The sequence below is a fragment of the Drosophila takahashii genome, chromosome 2R (assembly GCF_030179915.1).
Source record: "Drosophila takahashii strain IR98-3 E-12201 chromosome 2R, DtakHiC1v2, whole genome shotgun sequence".
NCBI lineage: Eukaryota > Metazoa > Arthropoda > Insecta > Diptera > Drosophilidae > Drosophila > Drosophila takahashii.
Genome location: NC_091679.1, coordinates 22,829,567 through 22,842,956, shown reverse-complemented (window position 1 = coordinate 22,842,956; position 13,390 = coordinate 22,829,567). Strand labels below are relative to the sequence as shown.

At 37.5% G+C, this 13,390-nt stretch overlaps 1 protein-coding gene across 3 annotated transcripts in view; it reads right to left on the bottom strand.

The window, feature by feature from the left end:
* LOC108068349 (broad-complex core protein isoforms 1/2/3/4/5) overlaps positions 1–13,390 on the bottom strand; it is a 55,762-nt gene that overhangs the window by 39,213 nt on the left and 3,159 nt on the right. For all 3 annotated transcript variants that reach the window (XM_017157846.3, XM_070213520.1, XM_044392784.2), the window contains exons 2-3: positions 11,044–11,309; positions 10,812–10,976 (exon numbers count right to left, since the gene is read on the bottom strand). In XM_017157846.3, the coding sequence (XP_017013335.2) occupies positions 10,812–10,976; positions 11,044–11,193 (315 nt within the window). In that variant the 5' untranslated portion in view covers positions 11,194–11,309. The remainder of the gene's footprint in view (positions 1–10,811; positions 10,977–11,043; positions 11,310–13,390) is intronic.

Genomic DNA, 13,390 nt, shown 5'->3' with positions numbered 1-13,390 from the left:
CTAACTATTCATGTATGTACTACAGTACATTGAATTCATTACTATTATACGTATTTATACCCTATTTCTCAGAAATTTTGTTGCTCAACTGTATTCATTGAAAGTAGTGGCAAATTTGAATTAGTTCTAAGGGCTATGAAGTTTTATAGCGAAATTGTATTAGAAAACAATAAATCTTAAATATTGAATTCTTAAAGTGGCAATGGTAAGTTAATGAATGAAGTTATATATCCATAGTAGTTTCAGTTTATTTACAGTGCACAGAAAGGGGAGAAGGGTCCAATGGTTGGGCCGCTGTTTGGACTTGATAACCCGCTATTGTATACAAGTGAGGCCAAGCCGGCGCATAATCGTCGCCGTCGTCGACGGTTGGCCCTCAACCGATTTCTTCCTCCTCTCCACGGAAAGTCTCGGGATGGATAGTAGGGGGTTATTGAGGGTAGGGGTTTTGGGGTCATAGTTTGCCAGGCCTGCTGCCTCTTCTCTTTTCCCGAGTGCACATCTGCTCATCCGACTCCACCCAGAGTCGTCACAACTTGCACTTGCTTGGACTTTATCATTTCAAAGGCTTTTGTTCTTATATCATTCCCATCATGGTCATCGAGTTTTTGTTGTTAAACTCTTTGCGATCATTAAAATCACTGGTTTTTCTGTTCCCCCCAGTGATTGGCCTTCTATGTATACGTATTCGTAGTATATATAAAAGGTGCATAGTTTTGTTTTGAACAACTTGACGAACTTTGGCGCTGCTTGATGTGTGAACTTTTCTTTTTCCTGGACTGCAATCAATTGGGGCTCATCGAGGAAACTTCGAGTAGTTTATTCGAGTGGAAATATGTACTCCAAGCTCATCAAACAACATCAAAGCAAAGCATTGCTGCAAAACCTTGATTTCGTTTCTACGAGAAGGCTTAATTGCTACAGGCATTCATCAGGAAAGGATAAACTGACCTAAGGGATCTTATTACAACTATATGGCACTAAGGGATTATTTCTCGTCCGCATGTTAAATTTAAAGTAGGCTTGAAGTTTAAACCTTAAAAACGTATGGAAATTTAGAGTTTAAAGTATACTTCACATTTTGTTCATAAAAGGAATAGAATGAGTTTCATGTTTAAGTTTATTACAAAACAAGAGAGAACGCTATAGTCGAGTATTTCGACTATCAGATACCCATTACTCAGCAAAATGGAGTGCAAGGCCAGGTTTTTTTAAGCCCTATAAGGCGACTGTGGGCGTACGAGTGGGCGTGTCACTCGGATGAAACAATCTCGCGCTGCGTAGGAAGCCCAAGAATATGTGTGATTAATCCCAAACTTCTAGTTTTTGTAGTTGCCGAGATCTCAGCGTTCATACGGACATGGCTAGATCGACTCGGTTAGTAATCCTGATCAAGAATATATATACTTGATAGCAGCGGTCGGCACACACACACGTTGACGTTTTGTTTTATATTTGTGTGAGTATTTTGCTCCGGGCAGCTCATCGATGTGTGTGTGCAGACCGCTGTTTTACAGTGTACGTGAGCGAGCAGCGGTTGAGCAGAACAAAACCCAATGCTCACTTAATAGGACGCTGCCAATCCCTGCTTTATAGGGTCGGAAACGCTTCCTTCTCCCTGTTACATACTTTCGCACGAATACAATATACACTTTTCCTCTACGAGTAACGGTATAAAAGTATCTTGCTCAATAAGTAAACTTTTTCAATAGAAATTCGAACAAGATTTTTTTTTAATCAGTCGTAATAGAAAAACCAATATAACTTTCTTTTGGGTTTTAAAAGGTTTTACAAATTAATTCAAAGACTTCTTCATTCCACTTTTTTACTTTTTCAACATTTTTAGCACTGTGTATGGAATTTATATGAACAGATTAGTAATTGGAGTTCCTAAAAATTCGTTGGACGGTTTAGTAGCTTTGAGTCCTAATTGGTTATCGATAAGGACCCTTCGAAATGAAATCCATTTTGGGTGCGCCCGAGAGAGGGAAGCCGTCGAAATTTCTACCACAGTTATTTTTCCTTTCTTTTTTCTTTTATTTTTCGTAAGCTTTTGTTTCGTTATGTCTCAGTTTTGCCGTTATTCTGATGGTCGCTAATTGCGAGCGTAAGTGAGTGCGTGCGAGGGTGTGTTTTTCTGTTATTGTTGTATTAGTGTGTGCGGGGGTAAGGAATATCTAATTAATGGCATTATTTTATGTGGCCTAGCCCTAAAAAATGCGAATATTCGAGTACAGGCGGCCCAAAAAGCGCCCAAAAGTAAGCAACGAAATTTAAAAGGTGGATTTTTCTTTACCTGGATCGGAGGGACGACTGGTTAATTATTCCAGGGAACCAAGCCTAGTAGATTTCTGTTTTTTGTTTTAAAGTTGACAAATTGTAGTAGACGACGTGACGGAATCAATTTCATACAAAAAACGGTATTTATACCCAAAATCAAATTAGAGAAAATAATAGATATTATCGTGTTAATTAATTAATGACAACCAAATGAAGAATATTTTTGATGTAGGACGCAATCGTTGCGATAAGTAGAGAGATTATATATGTGTGTTAAATCTCCTTTTGATAATGTTTATCAACACGTGGCTTTTTGTTATTTGTGGTTTTATTTGTTGTTATTTGCTAAAAAGGAAACTGAAATCAATCAGAGAGGAGTAAACAAATAGACCGCGAGAGCAAACACTCGCGAACAACGCGACCAAAGGCGAATGCACAAAAAATATACTGTATTAAAATTATAATCATAAATGCGAAAACTCGCACATGTATTGTATGTTTGTTTGTGTGACGGAATGCCTTTTTACTACGTAATGCAAAACGTAAAGCTTTTTCCGTTTCTTCTTTTTTTGTGAATTTTTTATGCAGCCGGCAGTTTTGAAAGAGAGAGAGAGAGTGGGAGAGAGCGGAAGAGCGCGCGCGAGAGCAGGCTACACAAGCTAACGGGATCAGGTGGGAGAGAGCCCAAGTTTTATTTTCAGCACATGTGAGTTTTTAAAATTTTTCATTTAATTTGGCACGGTTATAAAATGTTTTTAGGGGATTTTCATGGGGTTTTTACAGTTTTTCGTAGGCTTTTCTTTCGAGTTTTTCAAGAATATTTTTAGCTTGTTTTCTTTTTGATTATCGCGTTTTCAAGACCGTTTTAATTCCGACTGTCCGAGAGATCGAAAGCGCGAGACCCACCGACTACAAATACAAATGTTGTCTGATGGCTGGCGACGCAGCGCTTGGCAGAATTGACCGTCGTCGCCGCTGCCGCCGCTGCAGAGAAGAAAAAAGCAGAAGAAAAGTAGAAGGAGGAATATAAAAAAAAGCAAAATAAAACGGAAAAAAGTATCAGCAGCGGCAGCAGCAACAACAACATAAGAAATCTCACTCAGATCTATTCCTCTCTCGCTCGCTCTCTCTCTGTTTGCATTACATACATGTGCGACAGAACGATGAACGATGATGATGAACCGAATTACAAATAAAAAGAATGATGCCAAAAGACGACGACAACGCCAGCGATTAGCAAAAGCAAAAGCAAAGGAGCAAAAGCACTCGCACACACACACACCCACCCACCCATCCACACACACACATATAGCATACATAGCGGTGGCGAAAAAAAAATCGGTCGCAATCGGAAAAAAATGCAAAGGCAGCGACAGCGGCGACGGCGGCAGAACTCTCTCTGCTCTGCACATAAAAAAAATAAATAAAGAGAAGACGAAAAAAAGCATAAGCAAGCTCATACACACACACAAGCTCAGAAAAGTGCTCAAGCAGGCTGGAAAAAAATGAGAAGAAACTTTGAGCCTGAGCGCCAACTGACAACAACAACAACACCAAAAAGAACTGCGGGCAAGAAAGCCGAGGAAAAAAATTGCGGAACATCACGCGCACAGTGGGCAAAATCACGTTTTGAACTTTACAAAACTATTTATTTTTCTAGTATAGTGAACATTTACTAAATGGTAGAAAAGAAAATCATTCATACCATTTAAATTTAAAAAAATTTGAGTCCCCAACATAAGTTGAGTTTAAATTTAGAAAGGGTTAAATAAATTATGAATTCTTTTAGTAAAATGACCCAAAAATTGTTTTATGATGTGTTTTATACGGATAGAATGTTTGGTTTAAATTTAAATTGCACACGTATATTTCCACATGTAAAAGCAGTGACAGTGGCTGCACTAGCAAAAAAAAACACTGAAAACAATTTGCATCATTGATGAGGAGAACACATTTCTTAACCAACTTGTTTGGGCAAAACAGAAAAAAAAGGAAGAAAAAAAATACGAGTGAGTGCAAATAATACATAGCGAGACCCACAGTACATAGCACCCTTAGAAAAATGACCAGCACACTGACCATCTACAGAAGACCCCACCTCTCAAAAAAAATCCCCAACACAGAAACCGACTCAAACTCAGACTTCCGACTCGCGACGCCCATTAACTGGAGATGAATTCCCATTCTCAGGACCCCATGATTTGTGTTTGGGTGTCGCGTAGACATTTCTCCCCATTTCCCCCCAAGAATACCAAACCAGTAGCAAAAACAATGGGAACAGATGAGCAACGAATAAAAAAATAGAATAGTTCAGCAATTGATGGAAGAACGAACATGGTTGTTGTTGCTGTATTTCAGAATGGCTATAAGCGAGAACAAGCAACATGGATGTAAAAATGGGTGTGGACATTGCGCGGATGAATTGAAAATTCGAACTGGTCCAATGCCGTCCTAATTGGAAGCTGTTTCTGGACCACGGTTAACCAAAGCCAACGCAAAGCCGGAAAATTGATTTTTAGTTTACTCCCTTTAGCTATTCTAGATTGCATACGAAACTAAGATCTACATATCGAAATACATATTTTTAAATCGTTTAATCTAATCGTACAATTAAAGAAGGAAATTGGAATCATTCGATTTTGAAGTATTTTTATTCTTCCCTTACTTTAAAAATCAGTTACTAAATCCCCCATCCCATCCCACTGTGCGGCAAAAACAATGCACGTTTCGTGAGCCGCAGAAAAAATTGCGCTCTCTGGCCGAAGCAGCAACAAAAACAACAAGCGCCAAAAGCGGGAGCAGTGCGAGTAAGAAGAAGAGCGCCAAAGACAAGAAGCAGGACGAAAAGTTGAACAGGGCAAAAAAAAATCCTGATGGAACTGGACAGACGCAGCGTCGTCCTCAAAAGAGGGTGGGCTGTGGCCGGGGTTGTGGGGGGTTGACGCTACGACTTGGACTGAGAATGAAAGTGTATGGGGCTGTCTCCGTGAGTGTGTGTGAGCAGCGGCCATTGTTGGGGGCACTCTCTCACACACACACTAATAAAGGCGGGCAAAAAATTTTTTCTTTGCGCTTCACTCAATTTCGATTTTTTTTCTTTTGGTCCGTTTCCTTCGAAAAGTTCAAAGTTGCAAGCGCGCTCTCGCTCTTTCACTCAGCATAAAAAAAACGTAATTCTGTTTGCAAGAAAGAACGAAAGAAAAAATCGGAAAAAATGCAAGCCAAGTGGTTCAGACGGAGGGAGAGGGAAAGAGAGAGAGGACGAGCGAATGCGAGTGCGGGTGGTGTTGGCCACCCCATTAACTGATGTCCACCTTATTCCCCGTCTCTGTCTTGTAGTTGTCCGTGTGTTTGTGTCCGTTTCAGCTGCTCACATAGTTGGCTAAAGATAAAGGTGAAGGAGCAAGGGAGAAAAGGGGGTACACTTAAAAAAAAATACACTTTTCAATTTGAGAAGGACTTTATTCGTCCGATTGTCGTGCCGCATTTAAAAAATCTATAATTTATCTGCAATTTTTTTTATTTTAATAATAAAAAAAAATTACATGAATTTACATGAACAAATTCCAATGCAGCATTGTATTCTAAAATTGGCCCTCTATGCTTTAAACATATGTACATATGTATGTAAGTACATACATATTATTTTAAAAATTCACTTAAAAGAAATGTCCAATTAACAACACGGTACGGTAATTTGAGGTATATGCATACTAAACTTTTTTTTCTGTGTAACACACATGCAATGAGGCCAAAAGTGGGGGAGGCAAAGAGTGGGTGGGAGTGAGAGGCACGACGCATTGGGAAGACCCTCAAGTGTTGGCATGCAAAAAAAAATGCAGAAAAAAAAACAAAACAAAAAATACATAGCAATAAATATAACCAAAGCACATGGCGTGGCAGACACATGCATTTAAAAGTGGTGTGGTAAGGGGTGTTGAGGGGGGTTGTGCGAGGTTAAGGGGGGCTAAGGCAACTGGCAACACTAAATCATCTGTGCATGTGTTTGTGTGTGTTGGCTGACCACGTTTGCTAAAAGCATTAAAGCAGCGCCAGCATTAATTAACGCTTAGCGAAAATCGAATCTGAGCTTAACCCCAAAAAGAAGACAAGAAAATAAAACCAAGAAAGAAGTGTGGCAACGCTGGGGTCAACCGGCGTGGGTGCGAGCGAGAAAGCCTGAATACAATCGTAAGAAACCGTTTCTTGGTGCGGCTTTTTTTTGGGGTGAACCCTGTTCACATCAAAAGAGTTGCACAACTAATGGTTTTTAAATGTGCTGAAAAGCAATTACAAAACCCACAAACATCTAGACATTCCTGTAATTTTTGGTGAGTACCCAAACTTATACATAAGTACATACATATATTTATTTTGCTTAAGTTAATACAATTACATATAATACATATAAATAATTAATATGTAACATATGTACATACATTTGTATCTTTACAAACATATTTAGGTAAGGAACTACATCAGACTTCCAGATACATAATTAAGCAATTTGGTCAAAGAAAGAATCCCAATGCTTTTTAAATTAATATTTGTCTTAACAAGTTTCTTTTTTTCTTTGAAAACATGGTTAAAATATCGAAATATGTATCTCTTGGTCGTTTTAAATTTTTTCTGCCAGATGCAGAAAGAAAGTCACATTAATATTTTAACTAATTAAGCTGACTTTGGGTAGTTAAAAAAGTTTGCACAAGAACTCATATTCTTGGGCAGTCGCAACAACAATGAGTAAGTTTGGCAAAACAAAATTGTTTTTTTTTTCCGTTGGGGAACACTCCACTGCACATTGTCCAAAAAGTACCAAAAGTTTTGGTCTCCCCATTTCCACTGCGATTTTCCCTTAGCATTGCCAATCTGAAGTCCGTACAACAAAATTTTTCAAGGCGAAATGGACGCGCCAAAAAAAAGGGGGCACCGTACACACACAAAGAAACTCGAGAGTAAAACAAAAAAATATATCCCCAAACAGACGCACACACATATAAAATACGCACCAAGACGAAAGCTCCAACACACCCATACACATACACACAAGCAGAAGTTGCGGTTGAAGCATACAAAAGTACAAGGGCAAATACAATAACAACAAGAAGCGGCGAAAATAAAAATGGGCGAAAAAAACGTAATACATAAAGTGTAGGGGAAGGAGATGGAGGAAACTCCAAGAACATGTGCAGAAACAACGGCGACAAACGAAAGAGATACAAGCTGTAGTTGTAGTTGTAAAAGTCCCCACAAAAAAAGGTAAAAGAAAATCGAGGAGCAAAAAAATTCAGCAACTTGTGGAGGTTAAGGGGGGCGGAATGGGGGTGGAGGTGTGTGTACAGATGGCCGGCAAAACTTTTGCAGCGAAAATATAAAAATGGAGCGCACGTCTGTGACAAAAACAACAAAAGTGGAAAAAAAGGTGGCTGAGAAGGGGAGGGGGAGCGGGGAAAAGAGAGCATGAATGGGAAGTCGACGTCTGCCAGTCGCCGCAAGAAGAAGAAGAAACGGCGGAAGGAGGACTTTGTATGTTTGTGAGTGAGTGGGAGAGAGAGAGCGGGTGGAAATGGACCACCGTTTGAGCATTTTTTCTTTTTCGCTGCCCCCCTTTTTAGCTTGAGTAATTTTTTATTTCTCAGCAGCGGCGGCGACTTGAGTGCGAAGCAAGTTGAGCGCTCGTTTATTTCCTCAAGCAAACAGCACTCGTCACATTGGCCGCCACTGTAATGCGGTTTCTGTCCCCGCTTAAGTGGTTGCTGTTTAAATAAGTTAATGTTAACACTTAACAGCGAAGCGGATTTCCGCTGTTGCAATTAACAGAACACTTTTTGTTTTGAGAATTTAAAATATTTAATTAATATTACATTAGAATAGACTGTCCCATTTTTCATATTTTGGATTTACTTTACTTTAATCAAAATAAATAATATAAATGGGCTAAGTCTATAAGATTTGAAAAAAAAGTAGAATACTTATGATTAATCAGATGTATAAAGTGCTTATATACCCGTTACTCGCAGAGTAAAAGGGTACATTGTATTCGTGCAAAAGTATGTATTAGCTAGAAGGAAGCATTTGAACGCTGAGATCTCGGAAACTAGAAAAGCTAAAAAGTTGAGATTACCCACACATATTCTTTGGCTTCCTACGCAGCGCTTTGTTTCAGCTGAGGGCCACGCCCTCTTTAACGCCCACCATCGCTGTAAACGATTTTAAAAGGTGTCTGGCGCCCACACCTTTAAAGATTTCGGAAAAGTAAACATTCAGTTTTATTGTGTTTATCAATACCTATCGAATGTAGAACAAATTTTTTAAATCGGACCATTCGTTAAAAAGTTATGAGCGATCAATGTTTTATATCTACATCTCCTTCGCGCTCCCTTTAGCTGAGTAACGGGTATATGATTGTAGGGGCATCCAACTATATATATAAAATGTATAGAATACACTAGTTTACAGCCGAAATGCTCCCCAGCAATTGATGGCAAATTCTGTTAGTTTTAGACCCCTAGATCACGAAAATAAGTGCTATTTTTGTGATCTAGGGGTCCAACAATATTATTTTGTAAACTAGTGATATCATTTATACAAAATTCTCTAGCATAATTTATAAAAAATCCGTAGCTTAATAATGTGGCAATTTCTTGAAATATTGTATCTTTAACTTTAAATGTTTTAGAAATGCATTTTGTAAAACTAGCTTTTTCTCTAGAAATTAGAAAACCATTAAACAAAGTTAAGCTAAGTTACCTAACTTTAAAGCCGATTTGCATTCTTAAATCGGTCAGGTCAATCAATACTAATTGGCTTTTAAATGGATAAATAACTTATAAGGACATCAAATGCTGTCGCTCACCGATCCAATTAGTTTCAGAATTGATTAGCCGAATTTAATTTTCCCACAGCCCTTTGACCTGCCGGCTTATTATGGCTAGAAATCAATATATATTTGTAAAGTTCCAGTGCACAGAGCATGCAAATCAATATTAATTACCAGTTGCGGCAACCAACCTGAGGGCATTCCATATCGATAGTAAACGCAACTACACTTTCCCGATAAATGCTCGATGGAATACTTCTCTAGAAAAGAGAGTATACTATATGCCACGGAGCAACATAGGCAGCAACCAGAATTAATGAAGCACACAAATGACAATTACAATGGGGCGTTGTCGTCAAATGCAAAAGCAACAATGCGAGGCACGTTGGTGCACCGAGAAAAAAGTTTACTTCATGAATATCAATAATATTCTCCATGATACCAAACTTAAATTTCATTGTGTTCAAAAATTATTTTCTTTATTGCTTTTTAGTCTGTATACTTAATAAACTATTTAGGGTTAGTAAATACAAAAAAGAACTAGACAATAATATTAGATTCAAATTTTAAAAAAGAGAGAAATTTCTGTTTGTTTGCATAATTTAAAAAGTATTGTTTGTAGTGTAGCAGGCTGGTTTCGGTGGGTGGCGTTCAGATAAATACGGGAGAAAAGGGTGGCGATGGGGAAAAGGGGTTTTCAGAGGGAGGGGGAGCTGTGCCCAGATAACAACGACCCTGAAAGTAATTGTACTCACACCGCTCCGCCTCTATATTTGTGCGTTCAATTTAAAAAAGAACCACTTCTGTGGTTCGGCTAGCTAGATGCTTTGTTTGTTTGACAAACCGATTAGGAGGTGGTAATTGTGGGTGCAGTGTATTTCATAACTGATGGGCAGTGGAATTTGAACGATTTGACATTCGAATCCAGTCTATTCTAGTCTACAAATTAAGCTGTAATCTTATTTCACTAACCTACCGTTATTATATCTTAGCAATAACGTGTTCATTTACTACAAAGAAAAACTTTTGGAATATCATATCTCATGGAATTAAGATATAATTATTTATTTTCGAAAAAAAGCTTGTTTATCAATTTTGTTTATAATTACTTTATTAGTCCTAATAAACATATAAACCAGAAATCAATAATGGGTAAATCAGATGTCAATCAGCCGAAAGCTTGATAACATTATATTTTTATTGCTAATATTTTAGTGTCAATGAACAAAAATAGAGATTTACGAGTGATCAGATAAAAAAAAGATCCTAAAAATAGTCTTCCACCAAGTTATCTTATCCATAAAACGGAAAAATTCACATGTGGTACTTTTCAATTGTGAAGATCACTATCACAATGGTAAATAAAAAACTATTTATACACTTTAATAAATGTCGATAATTATGGAAAGCAATCCGATACGGAAATATGTCTTAACCGCAAAACGGAAACATAGACATGGGTGCTTTTCCGAACTTAAATTTATGTTCTGTAATATAAACAAACGAATAGTTGTTTTCACCCATCTAATTTAATACAAAGGTTTATGAAATTTGTTGAGTACAATATTTTCTTTTTAAAGTTTACTGTATAAACAGTGAATCCATTATGATGTTTAGAGCCTTTTCTGTATGTAAAGAGCTGATCCTGATCAATTTCTAACATCTTACAATTAAGAATTACTTGCTAAATTACCATCCTCTATCGACTCACCTGTAATTCCGATTCGGTGACGTCGATTTCCCCACGGTAAACAAAATCAATGATGGTTTTCAGGTCAGTGAATATAATGTCGGCGGGCAGGATGATTGTGGGATGTTTGCATGGGTTTTCTAGGAGTAGTTTTTGGAAATACGTCGAGCAGGCGGACAAGACAACCTAAAAGAAAGGCAATAAGTTTATTAGATTGATATGCGGTATGGTTAGATATTTTATGGATACTCACCTTGTGCGCCTTTAGGGATCCGTGTTCGCAGGACAGGGTGACGTCCACAAAGGACAGATCCTCGCGCAGCTGCTGGAACACTGACGTCATCGTATTCTGATAGTTATTCCAGCGCAGGCTGAAATACTGATGTCCTCGTACCGCTGCCATTTTAATGTTTTTCTTCTTTTCTTTCAAGCTTCCTTGTTAAATTCCTGTTGCTCGCTTTTTTGTTTATGGTTTGTTTGGCGTGCTCAACACGTTGTGCATATATATTCCGTATCCTCCTGGAAATGCGAAAAAAGCTTCGTTTTAATGCGGTTTATTTGGAGATGGGTGGTTTGGGAAATCAATCAATACAAAATGTAAGGATGGCTGACTGGCTGGCTGCATCCTCATCCGATTTTGAGTTCTTGGCAAATTGCCGTTCCCGATGCAACTGAATCACCACCAACCACATGTTGAAGATGCTATAAAAAGGAGTCGCAGTCAGTCGGTCCATTGTGTTTGAGAGCTTTACAACGAGTTTCAGGGAATGAGGTGGAATGCGGCAAGGGGCGCAGACAGGCTTGAAGGGGTGGAGAAACTATGCCCAAGACAGGTAGAAGAAACTATCCTAGATAAGTTATTGTCGAACAGGTGATATCCTGTAGGGTAATTGGTTTATTAAACAGCTTCCAGATTGCCAAGTTTATAATAATTTGATATTCCTAATTAAATTCAATAATTACAAATTTGAAAGTCAAAATATAACTCTTGAAACCATATCTTTTTTATACCTTGTCCTGTCTAATCCGGTAAAAGTTTTAATATACTACTATTTTAACCTGATTACCTGGTATTTTCAATGCATCCTTCATATATTTTCTACTATTGCAAATACGTAGTCACGAATATTGAAACAGAATTATTTGCAAAGATATTTGGTTCCCCAGATCCTTTATCTTTAAATAATGATAACAGCGTCATCCCAACGAATAGCAACTATTTTTACTTTATTTAGCGCTGGTCATGTCGCGTGGTTTTTAGCACTGCTGGAATGGTTTTGTTTTGCACATTTTCATGTAAAATGCTGGGCCAGGCCCAAAGGAAGAAAACTGAAACCGAAACCAGTTTGTAGGGAAACTTCATTTTTAATGCCCTTGCTGTAAAAGAGTACGTATAATATTATGTTCAGCAGTTTGTAATGAAAAAAATAAATCTATTCTGATGTTTATTCATTTCTATTAACTTGTTAATGAGAATTGAAATAAATATAGTTGAATAAGACTCGAACAATGAGGTTAAAAAATTCGTTCTTTTAAAACAAATTTGCATATATTTTTACAGAGATCTGTCAACATCTTTATGTTTTTAAGCTTCATTAAAAACGAGGAACAATATCCTAAATCTATCCTAAATTTTGGTAAAAATTACTCCTGTAACATATGGGCACTTCCAAAATGTCGCTCGGGACATTTGCACACCTTTAAAGTTGAAAAAAAAATTGTAAAACAATGGATTTTAATTTTAATTATGGGCTTTTCTTTTCACTCTTCCCAAGCTCTATTTTTGGTAAAAATCTTGATTTTGTACCACTTTTAGTTTTTAGGATATCGGTAAAAAACTGCCGTATTCGCTCGGGACAAAAATAGAAGTGGATTTCGGGGAAGTTCATACAACACCAGAAATTAGCGAATTCTAATGGAATATTTTAATGCGATTTTTTTTAGAATGTTGTTCAAACATGTCGCTGTGAAATGCTTTTGGTTTCACTCAAAAATTCTTTGCCGTTTTTTTTATGCAGTTTCAACCACATTCGCTCGGGACATGTCGCTCGGGACATTTTTTCCGACTGTTTTGTAAAGCGGATTTCTTTACCTCTATCTCTCAATTGCTGGATGTTTTGCTTTTAACTTAATAGATTAGTATGTGAATGAAGCATTCAGTACAGAAAAATGTCACATATTAGCATTCCTATAGGATAAATTAACAATAGAAGACAGGTCCAAAAAATAACAAAAAAATAGCCATAAACTGATTTTTGCGTATATTGGTGGGGTTTGTCATAAAAATGATCAAACTATACTCCAAATTTGTAGTTAAGCTCAGTATCCAACTAATTAGAAACTAATATCGGGGCCAAATCATGTGGAAATATGTTTTATTCAAGTTTCAAGGTTTTCGGCTTGGTGGACTTTTTTTTGGAAGTGCCCATATGTAAAGGGTATTTTAAATTCTCCTTTCAGAATTAAACTTCCTTTCTCGTTTTCAATGGCACGTATTGGGTGCCTGCAAGTTGTTTTTGCTAGTTGGGGCATTGTCAAAATAAAAAGAATATAAAAAAAGAATAATAGGAATGCTGAAAGGATGCTCGAAGGGGCAACTT